This window comes from Talpa europaea, assembly GCF_964194135.1.
Source record: "Talpa europaea genome assembly, chromosome: 2".
Taxonomy (NCBI): Eukaryota; Metazoa; Chordata; class Mammalia; order Eulipotyphla; family Talpidae; genus Talpa; species Talpa europaea.
This window is the reverse complement of record NC_140068.1, coordinates 17,608,676-17,632,841: the sequence shown is the minus strand read 5'-3', so window position 1 is coordinate 17,632,841 and position 24,166 is coordinate 17,608,676. Positions and strand designations below refer to the sequence as shown.

At 41.2% G+C, this 24,166-nt stretch overlaps 1 protein-coding gene across 1 annotated transcript in view; it reads left to right on the top strand.

Moving 5' to 3' along the window:
• Positions 1-3,689, top strand: part of ADGRG6 (adhesion G protein-coupled receptor G6) — a gene marked incomplete at both ends in the record, with an annotated part of 129,578 nt that extends 125,889 nt beyond the window's left edge. The window contains one exon of the mRNA XM_084257908.1: positions 3,511-3,689. Coding sequence (XP_084114034.1) covers positions 3,511-3,689 — 179 coding nt within the window. The remainder of the gene's footprint in view (positions 1-3,510) is intronic.
• Between the last annotated feature and the right edge of the window lie 20,477 nt (positions 3,690-24,166).

Below are 24,166 nucleotides of genomic sequence, written 5' to 3'. Positions count from 1 at the left end.
CTAAAATAAGTTGAAGTCTTTGAGTCCTGTTTAAAAGCAGTTTTGCAGAAAATGAAGAGTTTTGTGTATCCCTGCTGAGAATACCTCTTTAACAAAATCAAGCACAAGTGTATAGTCTAAGAATATTTATTGACATGGTAATTCCCTATTATGAAATAGCTTTTCCTTCAAATGAATGATGTTTTCACTTTATTTCATCAACTTTAAAATTAGGTCCTCATTTTTCTTCCACTTCTCAAATACAAATTGTTACTGCATTATAAGTCAGTAATAAATGAATAGGAATTAAACCAATTAAATTGTTTTCCTTTTAACATAACTGAGAATGACTAGACCAAATAAATACAACTTTAAAGGTGAGAGAATATAACAAAGTAGGTAAGTTAGAGGAGGGGACATTTGGAAGTAGTAATAAAATACTTGGAAATACTAAGTCTTAAACTATAGGATCATGGAGAAAATTGACAAGGAAATAAAAGGAGACATAGAAATGGAAGTAAACGAAAACTTGGACTATTTAAGAAAGGTGGTTTTTAAAAGAATGCATTCATGTTTTCTTTTTCCATAACAAAACCCTCAGGGTTAAATGGGTTCTTGTCAACTAGCATAAGGATGTAGTCTCCTATATGCCGTCCCTTCCATCATATCATACACTCTGGTTTCCAATCAACTGGTGTACAAGTGGCCCTTCTGCCACCAAACCAATTCTCAGAGGCTCGCTGGGGCACTTGGGGCACTCGGAACATGCAAGAAGTTACTGCATGTCATGATGGATGTCTAGCTGGTTTATTTCTTGGAATTGATCTAGAAATTCATATGTTTATGGCATAGATAATGTCTCCTAAGAGCATTCCTTCAACAAAAGTGGATCTTTTCAGGTAAACTTTTATTACTTTTTTGAATGCATGAATTTTTTTGGCAAGGTAATAAGAGAAGATTTGCATGAATTAAACTAAGGCTCTTGCTGCACCAGCAAAATTGCTTGCTTTTTACAATACTTCTCAGCTGGCACAATGACATTCCTGCTTTGAGCTGGAATTTCTGAAATTTCAAATGATTGTGGGCTGTGCTGGCTCTTTCCTGCATGGGGTGTCTCCAAGCCGCTCCTTCTAGGAAATGTACAATGCCCTGCAGTTAATGGGTTAGTTATCAGGTAAAATATCATCAAAGAAAGTACTTGAGAGGTTTATTGTAGAGGGGAGTGAAATACTTAACTTTTCCAACTGTTCTTATGAATTACTGCATATGTCATGTTATAAAGGAAAAATTGCCAATTCTATGCCTGCTTTTTGAGGGTTTTTATCTGCTTCAATTTTCATCATAGGTTAAATAATTATTCATTTCCCTAGCCCCTGGTTTTCTCACAGCTATAATCAAAATCTGTATTGCCTGTAAGATAATATTTCACTAGAGTACTGGGAAAGATATTGGAATACAGACCTTGTTCAGAATTTTACTTTATTTGACTGTGAATAGACTACTTTATAAGGCCCTGAAAATAGGGTCATTTATTTGGAATGGCACTCATCAAAAATCTCAAAATATTGTCCATGAAGCAGAATGAATTAACCTTACTTTTCCTTCCAGATTTATGGTTTAAAACAACAAAAAAAATTAGCACAAATTGTTCATTATGAAAATTTAAGTCAATAGCAAAATCCCCAACAGAAAACCAATGGCTAGTGAATACCTGAACTGAATAAGAGCACACAATCAGTCAGCTTGCTCAGAGCCACATGGGGGGACGCCTTACACTGTGACTCCCTGACCCTTTCTCACCAGCCCTGGGACATTCTCATTCTGCAGCGCTTTGGTCTGCCCATTCTTCCCATCAAACTCCTATCCTGGCTTTCTTCCTGTAGTGTAGAATGAGCACACTGTTTCTTACTGTAGCTTTCATTTTATTTAATGAAAATACAAGATACAAGATGCAATACAAGATAAGTTGAACAATTTCAGTCATTTCCAAAGACAGTGGATAAAATGATGATGGCTTTTATCAATTGCTGATGGATTTGTAGTTCTCTGTTACATACTGGATTCAACTTACTCGAAACATAAAAAGCTGGGAGTGAACATCCCAGTTTTGGAGGGAGCCATGATCATACTTTTTTTGGGATAGAGTGTGTGTCTCTTCTGCAGTGAATAGAGAAAATATAGATGGAGGGAACTGAGTGCTTTATAGACAGTCGTATTTGCTCCTTCATCTTTATAGAAGCTTATAATTGTTCTTTCCTTGGTTTGAAATCTCTATGGCTAATTTTAGGGTAGTGTTTTTCTCCAAAATGTATTGGGAGAAGAACTGATTAGATCTTACCAAGATATTCGTAGGGTATAAGAGGATATCATAGGTATTTGCAGATAATAGAGCTGAAGTGAGTTGCAGAGACTTAAGTTTAGAAAGCTTTTGGGTTGGCAAATATTATTTCAATATTTGATATTGAACAGATCAGAACAGATAATTATTTAGCAGTCCTATATTACTATCAGTTGTTCTGCTGTTATTGTGGCCAGCAGTGGCATAATTCTGAGACCAGAGGATGGCTAATAAAAACAAATACTTAAAAATATGGCTGGGTGAAGATAATTTTCATTTTTAGCATCTAAAAAATTAATGAAAGATGCATTTTTCTATATTCCAATCATTTTGCATGCTAAAAACCATGAGAAAATCTATTGAAAGTAGCCTTTTGCTTATTTTCATTACTTTCATTCTCCCAAATCTTTTAAATTTTATTTTATAATTTTTTATTACAAAATAGAAGGGGTAATATAATGAATCCCTTTGGATCTATGAACTCATACCCACCTACCCATTTCCCCTTCCCTGAATTATTTCAAAACCATATCTCAGTTACCTATCGTTTATCCCTTAAATATTTCAATATATAATTCACTTGATATATAATCTGTCTTATCTTTGGAGCCATTTGCCACATATATTTATGATCTGTGTATTCACTGGCTCTTTGAAAGTCACGACTTACTTCCCAGAACATTTCTTAAAGCTCAACACAGATGAGGGCCTCCCTGGTGGTGGCAGGGGATTAAGTCTCAGCACTATGAAACAATCCACAGCTACTGCAGCACAAGTTCGATCCCCGGCCAGGGAGCTGACCACATGGCGCAGCAGACCTCTCCTGTCACACCAGCTGCCCCCCTCAGCAGTGTATCTCAGTCATTCTGCCTGTTCTGTTCCCCACTCCGTCTCTGGTGAATCCTCTCACCCCCTGCACCTCTGGCCTGTACCCTAGTTCTTGTATGCATAAATAAATAAATCTTTTAAAAAAAAAACCACAGATCACTAAGCAAATTAACATTTTTTCATACATAGGAATGGATTTTGAAGATGAAAACGATGAAATTTAGTGCTACATATTATCTTAACCAAGAACCAACCAGGTCTTCATTTCCTTTGTCTATCTCTTTAATGTGCAAAATAGAGCCCAGTGTCTTAGGCTTATCACCAGCTTATCTTGTAGCCTAATTTCTTGTATCATTTTTTTGCAGACAGCACTTCCATGGACAAGTCCTCTTCAAAACTGACCCATGCTGATGGAGAACAAACATCAGTCATCCCTGTCCATCAGGTCATTGATAAGGTTAAGGGTTATTGCAGTGCTCATTCAGATAACTTCTATAAAAATATTATCATGTCAGATACTTTCAGCCACAGCACAAAGTTTTAATGTCTTTAATATAAGAAAAAGGAATCAGAAATGTGAAGCTCTTCAAGCAGTGAAACTACAACTAGCACATGTAAATATGTGATTCCTTAGGAAACTGCATCTGTAGACATATGTGCAATGTATTTTCTTAAGGAGACTTTGTGAAATTCAAAATCTGTCTATATTCAGTGTATTTCTTTCCTGTGGAGTGTCTCCCATCACTAAAACATCAGTGCTGAGAGCAGTGGGACTCAACAGCTGCAGGAGTTATGATTTTTTAAACATACAGTTGAATCAAGCTAACCACAACTCCGGAAAGGGGGGGGGGGGCAACATTAAAATTAGAGGACAAGATTGAGAGAACTTAGGATAAGTCTTTCCTTAGGAGTACATTCAGAGACTACCTAATAGTTAACTTTGGATGTGGCCATGTGCTTCATCCTCTTTCTTAACAATCAAAAGCACACTAATAACCATTTTGGATGCCCACAAGTCCCAGCACCAGTTTCTATGAATGCGGTACCATTTCCTCTCTTTCCAATGACATTTCAACCATAAATAAAAAAGGATGTATAATATCTGACCCAGTGATAATTATATTTAATGGTTAACCTTCAAGAGCATAGCATGCTCGAGAAAGAAAAAAATTTCAAAATTTGGACCTGCTTAATATAAAGCCATGTGAATGTCTGTTATTTTACTTAGTCTAGTAAAACACAAGGCTTAATTAAGCATCATCATTAATTTTAATGTAAGCCCATACATTTGAATCAAGTTTAATGCTGCCATTTCTGTAATGTAGACCACCCAGTAGTTAAGAATGAATCTCTTACAATTCTGCTTTTTCCTCTGCCGTGTATTGAACCCACAGGCTCATGGGAGGAATGAGAATTTCCACTCGGCATGTGGTGTCTCTGCCTCGCCCTTCCAGAGACAGAGAGTTGGCAATCCCTGTTAGGAAGTGTAACCAGTGAAACTCCATGGCCCTGTCTGTGCTCTAGAGACTTTAAGACATTTCCAGTTACACTAATGAAAAAAAGCCTCTTTTCCTTACAAGAGTTTTGTTCCAAGGAATATAAACTGAGACATGTGGATAACTTATTATAATCAAAATAATTTATAAACATGTGGGTCTACAATTGCTAGTCTGAAAATTATTTGTATATAACTCCTCTGATTATAAGAGCCAGAGGAGATCTGGCAGGATAGATGGTGTATGATTTATGGACCAGTTGCTGCATACACACCGTGCATAATAGTAAGCAGCTTACCTAATTTTTAAACTATTCTGAGTCATAGTAAATGTGCTTGCTAGTAAATGTGTGGGAAGTTACATTTTAATTGATCTTAAATGTTGACGTCATATCCAGATTCTTAGAAATCAGTCTTAGTTCATGCTATACCTTTTCATTTGCTCTGGATTATCTGGGAAGTATCTGGTTGGGGTAAGTAGCAGGGTAAGTGATGAGACTTGCTGGCAGAGCTGATTTTCTTCAAGGTAGAAGTCAGCGCTGAGCAGTGTGGGGCTTTCCCCTTCTGTGCAGAAAATAGGTAAATCGGTGTGAGGCATGGGAGCGCCTTCTGGCTCTACACCAACCACCTTTTGCCCATCTTCAACCATGATGATACTTGCCAGACTTGAATTGGTGATTCTACACTGTGAATTACTGTCCAATTTTGCAGCTGCCTGAACACCATCCTGGAGAGATGCAGTGTGGCTTTGACAGGATAGGGGTGTATGTAGTAGGGAAGGAAAGGAAATCTACAGGTCACTAAGATTCACTATAATAGAGCCAAGACCTTTTGTATAGGCTTTTATTAACAGGCTGCTTATTCTGGCAGCAGTTACATATAGTGAACATTAATCTTAGTCACTGAATTGTTATATACTTTACCCCCAAGCCTTAGAGATTTATAATAGAATTTAATTAGCTTTCTACTGTGAGATTTCTGCCCAATGTGCTTATTTAGTTAATAGTAATTAAGATACAGGCTTCAAAAAAGCCTCTGATTTCTATTCCTATTCATCCAGAGCTGGGAAAATATTTTTTTTTTCATATATGACAGCAACATCAGCTCCATTTTAGAAATTTTCAAGACTTCATTAAGGAAAATGAAGAAATAGCGGAATAGAAACATTTGCAAATGGGTTTAGAAGACTGAGCTGCACTGCCCGCAGTTCTAAGCATATGGTTCTCACCCTCAGCACAGAGTGACAGGAATTTAGCCATGGAGCCAAAAATCAGTTTAACCTAACTTCAAGGATAATATCAGTTTGACTCACTGAGTTTTTCCCCTCGTTTTAAACTGTATTGTGTTAGTCCACGTTCCTACGGTATTTTCCATGCTCGTCACCATCATGTACATTGTGAAGCTTTTCTTTATCCATTGTGGCATAGACTTGTCTGCACATATTTATTTATTTGTGTTTATAAATGTCAGCTTGTTTCTTAGCTTTATATTGCCCGACTTCGTTTTATTTTAATTAACTTTCTATCAAATAGGCTGTATATAGTTTTTTTTTTTCTAAATACTTTGTGAAATAGTTTTCTGCAGCGATATCTTTGACTATGAGGAATAAAAGTGACTGAGTGCAAGTCAAAATTAGTATAAAGAAGCTGCAACAGCTGATTTGCCATTTTACTTAAATGGAAAATTGTTTTTCAAATAAATACTTATGTTGTTCTTGTTCCAAATTATTCAATCCCTTTATGAGTGAATGTTTTTATTTCTGACTCTTAAATAGGAAAAGATTATTTGACATCTGGAAAATAACCTGCCACCAATTAAGCTAGTGACATGGGTCTATTTAGCCAAAAACACTAAGGATGAATATGTTACTGAGGTCCAGTTCTCTGGGGATGAATGCATTTTGATGTTCTTAGATTTTCTTAAAATGATTGATGCAGAGCCAAGCTCTGTGGCAGATTAAAAGTAGTGCAGGTTCTTTTAGGGGAAGACTTCGGCATCCCAAAAAGGAAACCAACTTAGAAACATTATGTAGAACTTGGGCCCTGGGATATTTTTCTCACATACATGGTTGCTGTTTTCATTGTGGGTAGAAAATGACAGCATTTCGCCAACTTCACTTGTATGATCAGAACAGAACCTCCCCGCTTACTTTGCTGTGGTGATTTAGGATAACTCTTCGGCAGCAGGAAGCCAAGGCCCAATTTGGCTCACAGTGCAACTCGGCGCAAAGTTGTGAGGCGCTTTGGCGAGTCAGTGCTCAATCGGGCCTCTGGAGCCAGCCTTCACAACTCCCATCCAAGCCTGTTAAGAAAACAGGCAGGCAGCTGCCTGAGATTCATCTACAGTCTCCTCTGAGCGGGTCACTCCAGAAAGCTTGTGGGGAAGAGCCTGGGAGGAGGTGGGAAACACTTATGTGATTCATAGACTGACCTGCATTTGTATTATTTTGAAATCTGAAGGAAGCAGGCTTTATAAACAGTGTTTTGGAAGCACTTCTGTGTTTGCGGTTGAACAGCCTTCCACTTCTTACATAAAAGCATTAAATCTCTCTCCCTGTCTCCTTCCTCTCTCTCTCTCTCTCTCTCTCTCTCTCTCTCTCTCTCTCTCCTTTTCTTCTTCCATTTCTCTTCCACTCTCCCTTTCTTTTTCTCTCCTACACGCTTCATTTCAAGGAAACATAATTATAGTAACAATTTTCTTTTGCTGCCAGAGAAAAATTAAAATGTGAAATATTCAAATGTTTGCATTTATATTCTATGGCCTGTCAAAAACAAAAAGTTAAAAACATGACATGTTTTATTACCACAGGCAGCTCCAAACTAAATTAAGTAATTTGGACCTGATAGAAATAAAACCAGATCTGTAAACAACTGTGGGTGTCAGATGCTTCTTATGTGTTCTCCCTTGTTATTTTCCTCACAGTTCTAGGAGAGGGTGTTTTTATTCTAATCTCCTATTTGGAGGAACTGGTTTTAAGGACAGTAAGTAACCTGGCAGTGGCCACAGAAAAAGGAAGGGAGCAGTCAGAGCTGCGTCCATCAGACTTTGTGTCCATTCTTCAGGCTCAGAGCAGCTGAGCCCTAGGAAGGAGGAACCCAAGGACAAATCCATGTCGTGAGATTTGGTGGAAGATCCAACTAGCCAAGAAGTCCAACTAGCCAAGCTTAGTGATGCTTTGGTCTTTGAAGTTATAGGAAATTCTGGTAGACCTCCCTGTGTAAGAAAAGTCATTCCAGTCATGGAGATTGGTGAGTGAGGAATAGTTGAGGTTGGATCCATGGAGGTGGTTGTAGAATGAGGGAGTCACAGTGCAAGAGCCCAGTGTCTGGCTGGGGAGAGCTATTACCAGCTGGCACAAGGGAGACATGAAGTCTTCTCCATATCTCCATAAAGGCAGGTGAGGAATTGAATCCTTATTGGGTTTGAGAAGGTCATCGTAGAAGGATAATTAGAAGGCGAGGGACTGGACTCGGAGAGAAGAGTGAGGAGGCCTGTGAAGTAGTTGATAGAATGAGGAATGGTATTTGGAGGGACAGGTCCTAAGGAGTGAGGACACCTGGACAGGCCTATAATGCCATGGTCAACCTACCTTTTGGCAGGTAGGTACTGACTCACCTACTTAGAACAGTGAGTACCAGGCGGTTTCCAGGTACAATGGGCTGCAACAGACTTCCTTCCTCTTTCCACATGACTTTTACATGAGGTCTGAAATCACCATGGCACCAATTCTGGCCTCAACCAGCAACAGGAATTTACAGCTCTGGTTCTCAAAATCATGTAACCATGGTTTCAGTATCTTATCATTTAAATTCTTGGGAAAGAGCCCTGACTGACTGAGCTTTGTTCAAGTGGCTACACCTGGTCCAAGAACACTGTGGCTGCACTGTTTTTCTCACCAACAGAAGCTGTGAAGGGGGCAAGAGGTAAAGTGTTTAATTCAGGCAGGATCCTTAGTGTGCACCACTAAAACAATTGGATTATGCAAAAGATAAAAGTGAGTGTGAGTTCGTTATGTCAATGTGGAAGCAGAATCCAGGAAGCAGAATGGATTTGGAAATTCAAGAAGTTTATTGGGAACACCACCTGTGAAAGAAAGGGGGAAGAGAAAGAATAGTCAAGGTATGACACCTGTGAAAGGAAAGTTGGAAGAGGAAATCAGGTAGGAAAAGCCCTGGAGTGACGTAGATCCGAGACAGGGTTCCCAGCCCAGTGGGACTCCAGCACGGAGATCTCTGCTCTGGGAGTGCCTTGTCTGTGGATGTGGCCAGGCCCTGCACTGTGTTGTGCTCAGGTCTTGGTTGGAGCTGCTTAGGGAGAGAACTTCTTCAGTACCTCACGGATTCTACTGGTTCCTCCCCGGTGCTTTAGGGCATACGTCTGGCAAACACAGAGCACAGGATGCATCTGATCAGCCAGACACTTAACAAGGAGAAGGGATCTTAATAATAGAAAGTGAAGTTTGAGATTAACTCTCAATTATCCATATATTTCTCTATCCACTTTAACTATGTGAAATCAAGAGACATCTTAAAAATGAAACTGAACATTTGAAAATTATTTTTTTATCTCCCTTTGGTAAATTCATCAGTTCTTGACTGTCAGGTTGCTGAGACAACAGTGGTAATCTGGCTAACAAGATGCCGATATTTACTAAACTTGCTTTTGTGTGAACTCTTGGTAAATCTGTTTTTGTCCTTGTTAAAAAGAAAGCCTGAGATCCCACCCAGCTTCTTTGCCTGGGTTCAAAAACCGTCTCTGTCAGTTTCTACAAGTGAGAGATTCATGGTACAGCCTGCAGTGAAGGCTGACAAGCTATGATGTGTGACGGCAGGATAATAAATGGAGGATACAGCAGTGGAGAATTACTATTATTTAAGCCTTAAAAAGACAAATGTCAGATGATTTCACTCATGGGCTATAAAGAAACCTAACTAAAACAATGGAAACAAACGCTAGAAATCTGACCGTGGAATCGAGGCTACCAGAGGCAGAGGGTAGGGGGTGGACAGTCAGGGAGGGAGGGTCCCGATGGACTACGGTGGAGGATGGTGGAGACTTTGGTGGTGGGTTTGGTGTGGTAACATACATCTGAAGAGGCGTGAACCTGTACCCCTAAGTCACATACAGTGTTGTAAAATGTTACCAAAGCAAAAAATAATTAAACTCAGAACTCACAAACTCACAGCAAAAGGTGGACTGATCCCATTTTGCTAAAGCCAACAGATCCTTCACGCTGATGGAACCCTGTTACCTAGCAGAAAATTCACTGGATATAATTTTAGGAAATAGTTACTCTGCTAGTAATGATCTGTGTTGTGGCTTTAGTGTGACCTTTATCTGTTCTGCATTTCAGTTCATCTGTAAAATAAAGGAAATTGATTAAGAGCTAAAGCATTTTGGACACTAGAGTTGTATCATTCCCTTTAACTTCTTTAAATATGAAACTGTTGGTAGTTTTCATTTAAACACAGAGTCCAAAGAATCTATGTCAATTATTTCTCAATAAAACTGGAGGGGAGGGAAGCTCTAAATGTCAAGAGCGTTGTTTTGCTAGCACATGACCAAGGGGTACTGAGGCACCCCAAATTTAAGGGGTGCAAGCTCTAAAACAGGATGCCACCCTCTGCCTTATAGAGACAAAGGGAGCAGACTCACAGTGAAAGATCTTTAATAGAATAAGCGTGTTCAGAAAGAGAAGCGGGCATATTACTCATTATAGTTTCCCAGTAAAATCCCCTAAATTTCCCAGCCTGAGGGCAACAGGGTTGACCCAAAGTAGGGCCCCTAATGGTCTAACATTAGACAGTTCTCATTGTGAAGATTAGAGATAAAAGCCCAGGCTTAATCTACCAGCTCTGTGGGATTAAGATGCCCCCAACATGGATACAAAAATCCCATTTCTCCTCCCCGACTGTGTTACAACTCTGTGCGTAGTCCCTGGGGGAAGGAAGAAAACAGATCAGCAGGAAATACAAAGACAGCAAGCAACACAGATTTTGACAGTTGCAAAAATTGGCCTCAAATGTGCAATACAGGCTCTCTTGCTGGTGAGTGAGAAAAGCAAAACAAATAGGCGCCATTTACTGAATTCAGAGTTGAGCCCTCCAGCACAGCAGGGCGCTTTTACCTTCACCATGGCTGCCTAGACAAGGTTAGCATTCAATAAGAAAAAGCTGTGTGCCTATGAACCCTGGAGGGCCGTTCTTAACACAGAACACAATGCCAAAGAAGCAAGAAGCACTTCCAAGAGGTCATATTTCATGTGATTCCCTTGGAAGGGTCCTGAGCGTCTCCTGTGGGTCTGCTAATACTAAGTGGTTTGTTTGGCCACCATTTTTGTTACCTGCAGTTCTGTATTCCTATACAAGGTCAGAACTGCCTGGTTAATCAGTCATAGGAGCCCAACCTTACAGTGTGCCTTTCAAATCAATCAAGAGCAGAAAGCTTGATCACTCTGGGAAGGGTGTGCATCATGAGGTATGACCGCGAACCTGCAGGGAGCTGTAGACTGGTATATAGCTGGGGACCCCAGCAGCCGATCAGTGGAATGCCTTGGAACCATGGCCGGGTGTCTGGGGTATGGTTTCAGTTACAGCACTTGGTCACCAAGCAAATAGAAACTATCTGGTCACCAGACTCATGTCCCCCTGAAGCCCTACATGACGTAAGCCCATTTTCAGTTTCACCCATTTTTTATCCTACCCCAATTAACTGTGGCTGTGTGATGTGATTATTTTATCAATAAAATAATTATTATTTTGTGTGATTATTTTATCAATAAAAAGGCCAGGATCATGGGCCTCCCAGGTGGCGTAAGGGTTAAAGACAGCACTATCAAGTTATCACTAGCCACTGCAGCACAAGTTTGATCCCCAGCCTGCCAGGGAGCTACCTATATGGCACAGCAGACCCCTCCTGCCCTGACCACTGGCTCCCCTCAGCAGTGTATTTCAGTGGATCTGTCTGTTCTGCTCCCCACTCTCTCTGGTGAATCTTCTCAACCCCCACCCTCCCCCACAACCCCACACCTCTGGCTTACACCGCAGTTCTTGTATGCATACATAGATAAATCTTAAAAAAAAAAAAAAAGGCCAGGATCTGGCTCATTGGGCAGCATCCTGCATCGAGTAGCCTGATCCACAACTCCCGTTTATCAGTGTGGTGTTGCTGATGCAACAGTCTCCTAAGTTGTATTATTGAACATTAGTTTCCAGATGTCACAGCAACAAGAAAATGTCTTTAGTAATGCAAATGTGCAACAGAACAATCGGGATGCATGAACAACTTGGAAGTCAGGATGAGGACCAAATCAGTGTCAATATTTGAAACATATTGTAAAGTTTTCTGAGACACCCTCCTCACTCCCCTGTACCTGCCCAGCAGGCAAAAGAGCAAAGCTCATCTGCATAGAATTAAGTCAGAATAGGCTCCACTCTCTGGCCTAAGAGGAATCTGGGGACTGAAGGTAAAGCAACCTCTGAACCCACATATAACAATGGATTCCTAGCCTCTACAAGTCCAGTATAATCTTTTGATTTTTTATTGTGACCTTTGTCTACAGCACTATATATAATTCAGAAGTATAAGCTCATACCCTGTCAGATGTGTATTACCACACTGCACCCGCCAGCATGCCCCCCCCCCCCCCCCCCCCCCGCAGTCCTGCGCCCCAGGCCACCACGCCCATTCGGCTTTGCTCTCTGTGGGCCTCTTCCAACCCGCCCCCCACCCCAGCATTACCTCCAGTAGCCTCAATTCTACTGTCATATTTCTAGGGTATGTTTTGAGGCTGGTTTTGTCTACTCCTTTGTTTTGTTTCTCAGTACTCCACATATGAGTGAGACCATTGGTATTTGTCTTTCTCCTCACTTAATTCATTTAGCATCATCCCTCCCAGTTCCATCCATGTGTCCTTTAAAAAGGAAGACATTAAATCCTGCATTGGGGCCTCCCTGGTGGTGCAAAGGGTTAAGTCGCAGCACTATGAAGCTGTCTGTAGTCTCTGCAGCATGAGTTCGATCCCTGGCCAGGGAGCTACCCACATGGCGCAGCAGACCTCTCCTATCTTGCCCTCTGCTCCCCTCAGTAGTGTATTTCAATCAATCTGCCTGTTCTGTTCCCTACTCTGTCTCTGGTGAATCCTCTTGCCCCCCCACTCCTCTGGCCTGTATCGCAGTTCTTGTATGAATAAATAAATAAATGTTTAAAAAGAAAATAAATCCTGCATTGCCTTTATCTTGCATCAGCATATCTTTAGTTGGGGAATGTTTAGAACTAGAAGCCCCTGTTGTCAAGAATAATCTCGTTTAATGTTCATCACTCACTTCTTACCAATATAAACTAAATTCAGTCTTGTGTTGAAACAGTTCTTGAAGAGTAAAATTTGTCTGATGGCTTCTCAAGGCCAAATCCTCACTTTTATTATCTAATAAACTCTAACTATCATTGAGATTTTGCTTCCAGGTAACAATATATTTTATAGTAGCATGTGTTTCAGCAAATAAAAATTGCTACTACCCTGTTTAACTTATATTCAATTAACATTTAAACCTGAAGCTAATTACTCATTCCTTCAATTTTTTTGGCAAATAGAAATATATGTATTTTAAAATAAAGCACTCAGAATTGTAAGAAGGACATTTTCTTCCCAAGCAAGCACTCCAATCATGAATCAGAAATTATGATACCAGGCCTCTGCCGCAGCGACAGAAAAATCAGTGAGTGTGTTGTTTGGTTGTTTTTTTATCCTTATCCTCAACAGGTTTAGGGAGGCTAACAGAGCCATGGTTTCCTTCTTTCAAATAATTCCCAGTTCACTGGGAAATTTTTTTCTTCCAAGGATCTTTTTCCCAAACATTTATTCTTCCATTTTGCATGACCAGTCTTGACTCAATCACAGCACTTGAAGTTTACCAGTTCTCACCTTAATTTTGACTTAATTTCTCCCCATCTCTCATTTCTCATGTACTTGGAGCCAAAGTTGCCCAAGTCACGGAGGGGATGTAGATGAACCAGAGCCTCCCCTTGTTTTCATTCACCAACTTCTCTCAGCCAGTCTCACCTGCATGAGCGTTACCCTCTGAGCTTCCTGAAAGAACAACCATGTGCAAACCTTGCTTCTTCCCAGTCACGACGACATAACAGGGACACAGCCTGACACAGTGGCTGCACCTTAGCCTGTCCCTCCTACATTCTTTTTCTTTAAGACTTATTGATGCATACAAGATTTGGGGTACAGGCCAGAGGTGGGGGGGTGAGAGGATTCACCAGAGACAGAGTGGGGAGCAGAACAGGCGGACTGACTGAAATACACTGCTGAGGGGAGCTGAGGGATTTTTTTGTGGATTCAGAAATCTCACAATTGATCTAAAATTCTCTAAGAGTTGAGGAGACAGGTGAGGTCTGCTGCATCATGTGGGTCAGCCCGTGACCGGGGATAGAATTCGTGCTGCAGAGGTTGTGGACAGCTTCATAGTGCTGCATCTTAAGTGCTTGCACCACCAGGGAGGTGCCCCCGCCCCACATTCTTGTTAGCACAACCTCTGGAAGTTCAGCAGGGGGTGGGCTGGAATCCAAGAGCTAATGTTTCCCTAATGATAATACTACTATTTCCTAGAATTCAAGAAAACAAGCTGCTATGTTTCATGAAATATTCTTTCTCTTAAAAAATTGTTCCATATTGTTCAGGCAAATGAAATGGTTCTTCTAGAAAGCCTGGAAGGAAGTCTCTGTTTCCTCCGGAGAAGAAGGCAACTGAAAAGTTCAAATGAGATTATTGCCTGCTCTCGAACGCTAAACCTCAAATCTAGAGAAAACTAGGGTGTGGTTGGTATCTTCTCTAGAGGATGATATGGTCACTAGGTCTGCGGGCTAATTTTAATTTGATAGAGGGCAGTAGAATTCATTCATTTTGGTGACTGCATTGAGTATACATAGATGGGTGTACATGTGTGTCTTCTTGTACTGTGTCTGTGTACATATATTCTATATTATATATGTATCTTACATGAGTGATTAATCAGAGACTTCCAGACAAACAAACCGAAACATACAGAGAGATTTCCATGTAACATGCTGTGGTTAAGCATCCCCTAGATGCAGCGGCCTGAGTGCTGCTGAAGATACTTGGCTGAATAGAATCAACCCATCTCCTTAAGCTCATGATGGATCATGGAAAGCAGGTGTGTTGAACAGATGCTAACAATCCTGGGTGATTAGATCTAGAAAATCAAGGAAGGTTGAATAAGGCATTTCATGGTATTAAGGGATTATTTATGAAGAGTAAGAATAACAGGCTGACTATGTTTAAAAACCTTATTGATTAAAGACAGGCACATTATTAGTTACCTATTGTTGCCATAACAATCACCACACACTTAGGCATTAAAATAATAACCTTTTCCTAGTAAACCTGTCCTTTTAAGATGTAAAAAAAAAGAAAAAAAAAAACTGGTGGGAAGAACTTGGATGTGCTGAAGGAAATTTTATTGCTCAAGGACCGGACCTGACAGAAAAAGACACTTGGGATTTTTCTGTGGATTCAGAAATCTCACAATTGATCTAAAATTCTCTAAGAGTTGAGGCTACCAGAGGAAAGAGGGTGGGAAGTGGGAACAAAAGGGGCAGGGGGCACAAATAACTATAAAAGACTGGGTGCTTTGGTGATGGGTGTGGGGTGGTAACCTACTTCTGAGGAGGTGGAAATCTATACCCCTAAATCACAGCGTTGTAAACCAATGTTATCTCAATAAAAAGAAATACAATTTGAAAGTAAATTTCTCTAAGTTTTCTTTTTAATTTTTTATAAATATTTACTTTTTAAAATTGCGACAACACCCCCACCCCCTATCAGAGAGCACAACCATAGCACACCCACCACCCAATTACCCATAATCCACTACCAGAGCCCATTGGGCTTCTTCATTGAAGAAAAGTTTTCACTTAGGCCAAGGGGATCCATTGCCGCTGTTTTAGGCGAAGAAAGTCTCTGAATGTCCACAAGAGGGCGCCGCTCGCCCGTTGATCTGTTGATCTGCTCCTGCTCCCTCAGGTGCATCTGTTCAGTCACAGCTTTTCTTTTCCCAGGTTTACTTAGACTTCTCAGTACAGGTGTGTGGACTTAAGGGGTTTCCTGTTCTACGGAGACCATTTTTTTTACTTTATTGTGAAATATATGAACTGCCCCCAGAATATTTATATAAATATTGTTAAAGCAATATAAAAATTAAAAAGTCCCTCGATTTGATTTTCATGGATCCACCTGCAATTATTCGCATGACCAGCAGATGGCAGTGCACCATTAATAATAGTTCAACATCATTAGATCAAGGTGGGTTATTTACCTCTTTAGAGGCTGGTAGATATAATATACTAAACACATGTGTGTGGATTCCCTTCTACAGGTAAGGTTCTTATTCAGACTCTGGATGGTTGTACTAGTTAATAAAACAGACAAAGCCTGCTCTGATGCAGAGTTCTCCTGGTGGGTTATATGTGCAAGCAAGAAGAGAGAATTGCCCCAAGCTTGTCCTTTTCATTTTCATCTCACCTTTCCTCTCTTTGTTGAAAGTTATATGTCTACGAGAAACTGTTAGAGTGAGAATAAGGAAAAAAAAATGCTACTTCAATGTTTTTTACAGACAAGGAGAGTTAAGAAAGATGAAGTGATTTGCGGAAGAACACAGCTGGTCATGCTTAGATCCAAGTTGGTTGAGTCTATATTTTCTCGGATATTTTTTACCACATTGATTCTCAAGGTAAAAAATCAAGGAATGAAGAGTTCTAATCCTTGCCCTGCCACTGAATCTCTGGGGGTTAATAATAAATCATTAAATCTCTCTAGGCCTTAATTTACTTTTCTGTAAAAACTAAGACTTTGAACTAGGTAAGGATGACCCCAATTTTTCTAAAGATTTATTTATGTATACAAGAACTGGGGTACAGGCCAGAGATGTGGGGTGGGGGTTGAGGGTGAGTGAGATTCACCAGAGACATAGTGGGGAGCAGAACAGGCAGATTGAGTGAAATACACTGCTGAGGGGAGTAGTGGGTGAGTCAGGAGAGGTCTGCTGAGCCACGAGGGTTGCTCCCTGGCCAGACAGGGATTGAACTAATGCTGCAGTGGCTGGGAATAGCTTTATAGGTTTCATCTTAACCCCTTGTGCCACCACGGAGGCCCCTCCCCCCCAAAAAAAAACCTCATCTATAAAGTTCTTGAGTTGAAGGTGACCTGCTACTCTTGAGTTTCTATCTCTTCTCCCCTTGGCTGGCATCCTTCCTTAGCTTAGAGTCCAGTTTGAAAACTACCAGACTGAGTGAACTTACAAATACCTTCCAGCTCCCAGTATTATTTCTCTTAAATGCAATGAATTAAGTGTGAGATAGTCATAACTTCAAAAAGTGCTTGCAGCTTGGTAAAAAAGAAAGAAGGAAATTACAAAGATTAAGACAAACACGTGTAACCAGTCAATAAGAATAAAGAGAAATTGTCATTTAAAGTCTTTTTGGTGTTTTCCACACAATCTCTTACGAAGAATGACCCCACACGCAGGGCAGCAGCATAGGATTTGGCTTTAATAAGTTAATGGTGCAATGACTCCCCTCTCATCATGGTGCATTGACTTAAAGCATTCTGGAAACCACTTAGTCACCAACAATGGAGGGAAGGGTTACGTATTAAGGTCAAAGGGCTATAGGAAAATGGCAGACTTGAGAATCAATCTTCCCGGATTTACATCCCGACTCCATAACAATACTTACCGGAAAACAAACAAATAGGGTAAGTTAACTTTGGCTCTTAAATTTTAATTTTGGATAATAACAGTAACTACTTCCTAAGAATGAAAAGACCTTACAGGGCAACTAATAATTTTCAAATAATAGTCCCATAAAGGAGCACCCAGTGAAGTCTCAGCTGTCTCTCACAGGATTTTTGCAAATACCCCCAGGCTGGGCTCATCATTGCTCCTCTAGGCCCCTCTACCTTCTCCTCACAATGAGCTGCCTCCCCTTTAAATTATAAGCCATGGAATATTACTCAGCATTCAAAAAAGATAAACACATGCAATTTGCAGCAACATGGATGGAGCTGGAAGGGATCATGCTCAGCGAAATAAGCCAGAAAGAAAAAGAAAAATACCGGATGGTCTCACTCATAGCAGGAATCTAGAAAACTTAAATAAGGGACCAGGAAAATGAATAACTATAAGAAAGTGAAAATCAAAATCAACAAACAACTATGAACCAGAGACACTCTATGGGGGGTGGGGGGCGGGGAGGGGAGGGATTGGGGTCAAAAAAAGGGGGTTGCAATTGTATGGGGAATATAAAAATAAAATTTATAAAAAATAAATAAATAAATTATAAGCCAGGTCACTTCTCTCCATTTCCATTGTAAAACCCTTCAGTGACTCTCCCTTGCACTACAAAGAAAATCTGAACTCCTAAATTCCTTATGCTGACCTAGGAGTGAGAATAGTCTTGTCTACTCCCTAATCTTCTTGTGCGTGTATATGTGACAGAGCTTCACAGGGGTTCTGGGGGAGGTAGAGACATTTATTTATTTAGTTAGTTTTAATTTTATGTATTTTTTATTTGTATCTTTAACATCACTGTGCATTCCCTGTAAAATTCCCACCACCGGTTCACCCCTGAACCATCACCATCGTCCCTTGTGCTTTTCTGCCCCCTCCCCCATTTCCTTATCTTAATTGGCCTCTTGCTGACCACACTCCAGCCACACCAGCCCTCTAACAATTTGTGAATCAGCTGAGGCTTTCCTGCCCTTTCGAAAACTTCTACTTACTGCTTCTTTACCCAAAACACATGGCATTTTCAAAGGTCTCGGCTGAAATGCTTTTCCTCAGAGAGCTCTTTTCTTCCCACTCTATCTACAATATCAAGAAGAAAGTGTGTTTTTTTTTTTTTACCCTAGCACAGGGGTGGGAAAATTTTGACCCAAGAGCCAAACCAGCTGCCATCAGTGCCTTATATAAAGGTTCATAGAAACACAGCCATGCTTATGCATTTATATACCATCTATGGGACTGCTTTGCTGTGACGATGCCTCATTGAATAGTTGCAAAGTCTAAAATATTTACTATCTGACCCTTTACCTAAAAAATTGACTGACCCCTTCATTGCACTAAGCAGATCAGAAATGGTTTACTTGTTTACTTATTCATTGTCTCTTACCCCTGTTTCTCTTACTGAGGCTGAAGATGCTTTCTATCTTATTCTCTGTTACAGCTTCAATACGATGTCTAAAACAAGTTATCAATCTATTTATAGTAATAATTACATTGTTTGAAGCAATAATATTTATTGGAGGAAAAAAATAACAGAATCCAGAATCTCTTATGTCCACTGTATAGTCAAAAAGGCCCAAGAAAATGGAACACATTCTCAGAGAAAAGGGGAGTGTGAGATACTGACATTTTTCTGTCTGTGTGGCCATGTTTTATGATGTTTTTTTTTTTTAATAAAGATTTATTTATTTATTTATTCATACACGCACTGGGTACAGTCAGAAGTGTGGGAGGGTGAGAGAATTCACCGGAGCAGAGCAGGCAGAAGGACCGAAGTACACTGCTGAGGGGAGCAGTGGGTGGCAGGAGAGGTCTGCGCGCCATGTGGGACCCTCCTTCGGTGGCCAGGGAGCAGCCGGGGATCAAACCGGTACTGCAGAGGCTGCGGGCAGCTTCGCAACCCAGCACTCACCCGCTGTGCCACCGGGGAGGCCCTTAAGATGTTTTATGATATACAAGTGCTTAAGGTCATGATTCCAATTGAAATGCTATTGAAAGAAGGAGGAAACACGCAGCATCGTGACCCCTTGGTGATGATGTGGTGCCCTGTCTCAGTCTATAAAACACCTTTAGAACTGGTCTCTCATGGAAAAGGCAAAATTCACCGTTGGGTTGGACTGAAAACTCATTTCTTGGGCAGTAAGTCTGGTTTCAATCCAGATCTTTTGTTTTTGCTGAACTGTGTTGAGTCTGCTCCCTCCTACACTCTTCGGAGGTTAGAGGTGGTTCGACAGGTTTGGGGATGACTTCTCTAGCTCTTTTTCCTTCTAGAATTCCCTCACTCTTTCAGCTCTTGTGATTTCTGGTTTTCCATGTCAGGAAGTCCCCAGGCTCTTCCACATGAGCCTCAGTCACCATCGTGCTCAGTCTGAATTTCACGGAGCCTGGGCTGAACACTGTCGCTAGGAAGTCGTGGGACTCTCCAGGCCTCCAGGGACTCTCCAGGTCCCAGGCCTCCTCCCAGCAAGCAAGCTCTCCCACCACAGCCTCGCTGATTCTAGTCATTTTCCAGTGTCTTCAGGAAGTCAGTGTTTCATAACATGACTGAATTAGTTGCTTTCCTCAGGGTCTTATTCCACTACATTTACAAGTCAATCCTAGTTGTTTTAGAGGTTCTGTTTGATAATGAATTGGGATTTAGGGAGCAGACCCAGAGTCTGAGGACCCCAGGTGGCCTTTTTCTTAGTTGTTATCTTCAGCAAGGAAAGAATTCAACATTGAGGCCAAAGTTACAGAGAAGCAGATTTATTTATTTATTTATTTATTTATTTATAGATTTATTTTATTTATACAAGAACCGGGGTACAGGCCAGATGCGCAGGAGGTGAGAAGATTCACCAGAGACAGTGGGGAACAGATCAGGCAGACTGACAAAATACACTGCTGAGGGGAGCAGCGGACAAGACAGGAGAGGTCTGCTCACCATGTGGGTTGCTGCAAGGCCGGCGGGGTTTGAACCAGCACTGCAGAGGCTGCGGACAACTTCACAGTGCTGCGCTCAACCACCTGCGCCAGAGGGAGGCCCTAGAAAAGCAGATTTATTGATAGATAAGAGGAAGGGTAGGAGTGCTCTCCCAGTGGGGAGTGGTCACGAGTGGGTAATCACTAAGGTGACAGGAAGCAGGTGCTTGTATAGACAGGGGGCATGGAGTGGGGGGTTAGGCTGTTGGGTGTCTCCAGGTTGTGTCTCTTGCTGATTGGCTGGGCCCTCAGTGGTCTCCTAGGTTACTAAGGTCACTGAGTTTTCCAACTTACCCAGCCTGCACTTCTGAAACCACCTTTAGTCCATTTCTATTGTGCTATTATGTTGGTGTTCTGAACATTCCATTTTTAATTGAATTGAGGGCTGCGATTGTTCCAGACACCCTCCTGGTCTGTGATTATTTCTCAATCAGACTGATAAATGGACTTGGGGCTTGGGGCACCCTGTTCCTTACTGACCGCTAATACCCATTTCCTACCTTCCTCCTTCAATAGTTAGAGTTCTACATCTTGTTCTATTGCTAATTTGTCCCTTGACAACAGGTAATTTTTCTATTTTTAATTTTATATATCTCATAATTTTTATAATGCCCTATATTACATGTAGAAGAATGATAAATACCAAGGCAAGTAGTGCATTTGATAAGGACACAGCTCTCCTGTGTGGCTATTGTATGGCAGGTTGAGTTCATGTCATCAGTACCCGGGTAGGGCTGTAGTATTTTGATTGCTGTCATAACCCTTCAAAATCCTCCACACTGTGTTTGCTTTAAATCTTTTGTTTTAGAGTTTTTTTTTTAAATTATGCATACAAGAACTGGGGTACAGGCCATAGGAGCGAGGGTGAGAGGATTCACCAGAGGCAGAGCGGGGAACAAAACAGGCAGACTGATGAAATACACTGCCGAGGGGAGCAGTAGGCAAGACAGGAGAGGTCTGCTGTGCCATGTGGGTTGCTCCCTGGCAGCCCAGGGATCAAACTCGTGCTGCAGAGGTTGCTGAGAGCTTCATAGAGCTGTGCTTAACCCCTTGCACCACCAGGGAAGCCCCTGCTTTAAATCTTATAAGCATCTGGCAGAAGCCTGCAGACATGAGAGGCGTGTGTGTGAACTTGCCTTGTGTGGGACTTCCCATTATTCTAAACTGGTGTGCTGGCTCACACTTGGCTTTAATGTGTTTTAAAATTGTTCGTCCATTTTTTCTTTCCCTCTCTTATGGCAGCTTCACCTTCTCATGTTCTGCCAAAGATGAAAAGTCCATGTGCCCCAACTTTCCAGTCTTCTCACCTCCTGGAAATTAGTCTACTTGTTTGACTTACAACCTCAAGTCTCTGATTGTTCAAGAAAAGTTATGATTTTATAGACTACTTTTCCCCACTCATTTTTAGAGCAAGCAGGACATTCTGTTGCTGCTTTCTACTTCCCAATACAAAGTAAAACTCAGGCATTTATAGTCAAGTGTTTTTTACCCTACTCTCAAATGGACAGAGAAGAAAGTAAATAATATTATATCAATAATATAAGGCATTTGAACTGATAATCGGACAGTAAATTTGTTGAGTCAATTTGAGAAGGATTTTAGAAACAGGGAAGTATATAGAATGGACCTTACCGTGAGAGGACGTTAGCCTAATAGCTCTACTTCTGACAATCTAATCAGAGATGTTAACAAATATTCATACACTGTTATTTATAACACCAAGTAATGGAAACAACTTAGGTGACCCAATAGTAGGGTAGCATTTTTTAAAAATTATTTTTAGTGCTGTACTGTTGTCAGTGTTCCATAAGAAAATGGCCCCCAGGGGAAACATTTTTAATAAACTCAGGTCTAGCCTATATGAGAAAATATTATGCAAATATTAAAATCCTACTGCTAAAGAATATTGATTGGTACAATGATCACAATATACAGAAATATTTTATAAGTATTTTTAATTTTACATAGAAGAATTGGGGTGTAGGCCAGATATTCAGGGAATGAGAGGATTCACCAGAGAGAGAATGGGGAGCAGAATAGGAGCAGCAGGCAAGACAGCAGAGGTCTGCTGTGCCATATGTGGGTCAGCTCCTTGGCTGGGGCTCGAACGTAGACCATAGCAGTGATAGAGCTTAGACTTAACCCCTAGGCCACCACGGAGGCCCCACAGAAATATTTTATACTTTTTAAAATTTGTCTACAATTCTAAAATTATTTTACAATATCATGCTAAAATAAGGTTTTAAGCTGGCTGATGGGAAATATTACAATTTAGTTAACACACTTCAACATTATTTCATGGCAAGTTTTTTTTTACATTTATAGGATGAAGCACAATGGAAGTCTTCATATTCCATACCTCTGTTCCACACATAGTAGAAACGAGCTAGAAAGCTATACAAAACATACTAATAGCATTTATCTGTGTTGTATATTTCCTGGTGCCTTTTGTGTTCTTCTGTAAGCATTTCCATCTTTCTGCTTCTACAATGGGCACTTGGCACTTTCATTATAAAGGTCTGGAATTTATTCATATTTCCACAGTCCCAGCAAAGAATGAAAGAAATGAGAGAGAGAGAAAGAGAGAGAGAGAGAGGGAGAGGGAGAGGGAGAGGGAGAGGGAGAGGGAGAGAGAGAGAGAGAGAGAGAGAGAGAGAGAGAGAGAGAGAGGTGTCATGCTAGAGCAAGCAGTATTTTACTCCTGGCTGTCCAGGAGCCATTGCATGTGCATGCAACTCCCCTGGGTGGGGACGTTCCTTTGCTAGTGCTCACAAACTGCTCCCCAAAGTCCTGTCATGATCTGGCTCCCTGGAAGAAAGCACACCTGTTCACACTCCAGGCTTGACCATTTGGGGGGCACTGAGATCTAATCTGGTAGGTAAACTCCAGTTCTGTTCTCTTGTCCCCAAACCACCTGAAAGAAAGAACTTCAACTCCCGAGTCAGGCAGCCATAAGACCAACACACAGACATAGAACGCAGCCACTGCCCACTGGAGCATGATGCAGTGAAATATGTGTGAAGAGTTATGACTGGCATCATGCCAGACAGGTGATGAGCAATGTGTGCAAACTCTTGGAATGGTCCAGATACAGAGTGGATAACCGTTCAGTGCTAATACTCTGGAGGAGTACCAAGTACCACAAAGTTCACAATTTCCTTCTCTTGGGACATTCTCTCTATTCAATAGCACCAATGTCAAGCTGCAATAGAGCCTTTTACCCATTAACTCCTTGGCATCTCTCTTCCTGAAAGAGTTACTCAGAGATTTCTTCCTCTATGCCTGTCTCCAGCTCCTGTGGGTAGATTTACACCCCACACCTGGCTCTGCTAGACACACCACAGTGCCTGACGTTCCCATTAACGAAGCCATGGAGTAAGTGTGAGAGAAAGGATGTCACGCAGTTTAATTACCTAGTGGAAGGAGTAACGCAAAGCACTGTGGCCAGAAGGGATCTTCACGAAGCGTAGGTGAGGAGTCGCCTAGCTGCATTAAGCATTGAGCCCTTTGGGTCTTTCATTCTATCAGACACCTGCTCTGAAGATGTTTTATAGACTGTGGAGGGAGGGGGTGGCCATTACGTCATTTCTAAGAGGTCACTCTGCTCTCTGCTTGCACTTTCCTTCAAGAGATATTTTACTCCTTCATTCATTGGCCAGTTAGTCTTGGCTTCAGGAAAACACGCATAATAAAAATTATTTGTTCTGGGCCTCCCCGGTGGTGCAGCGGTTGAGCGCTGGGTTGCAAAGCTGCCGGCGA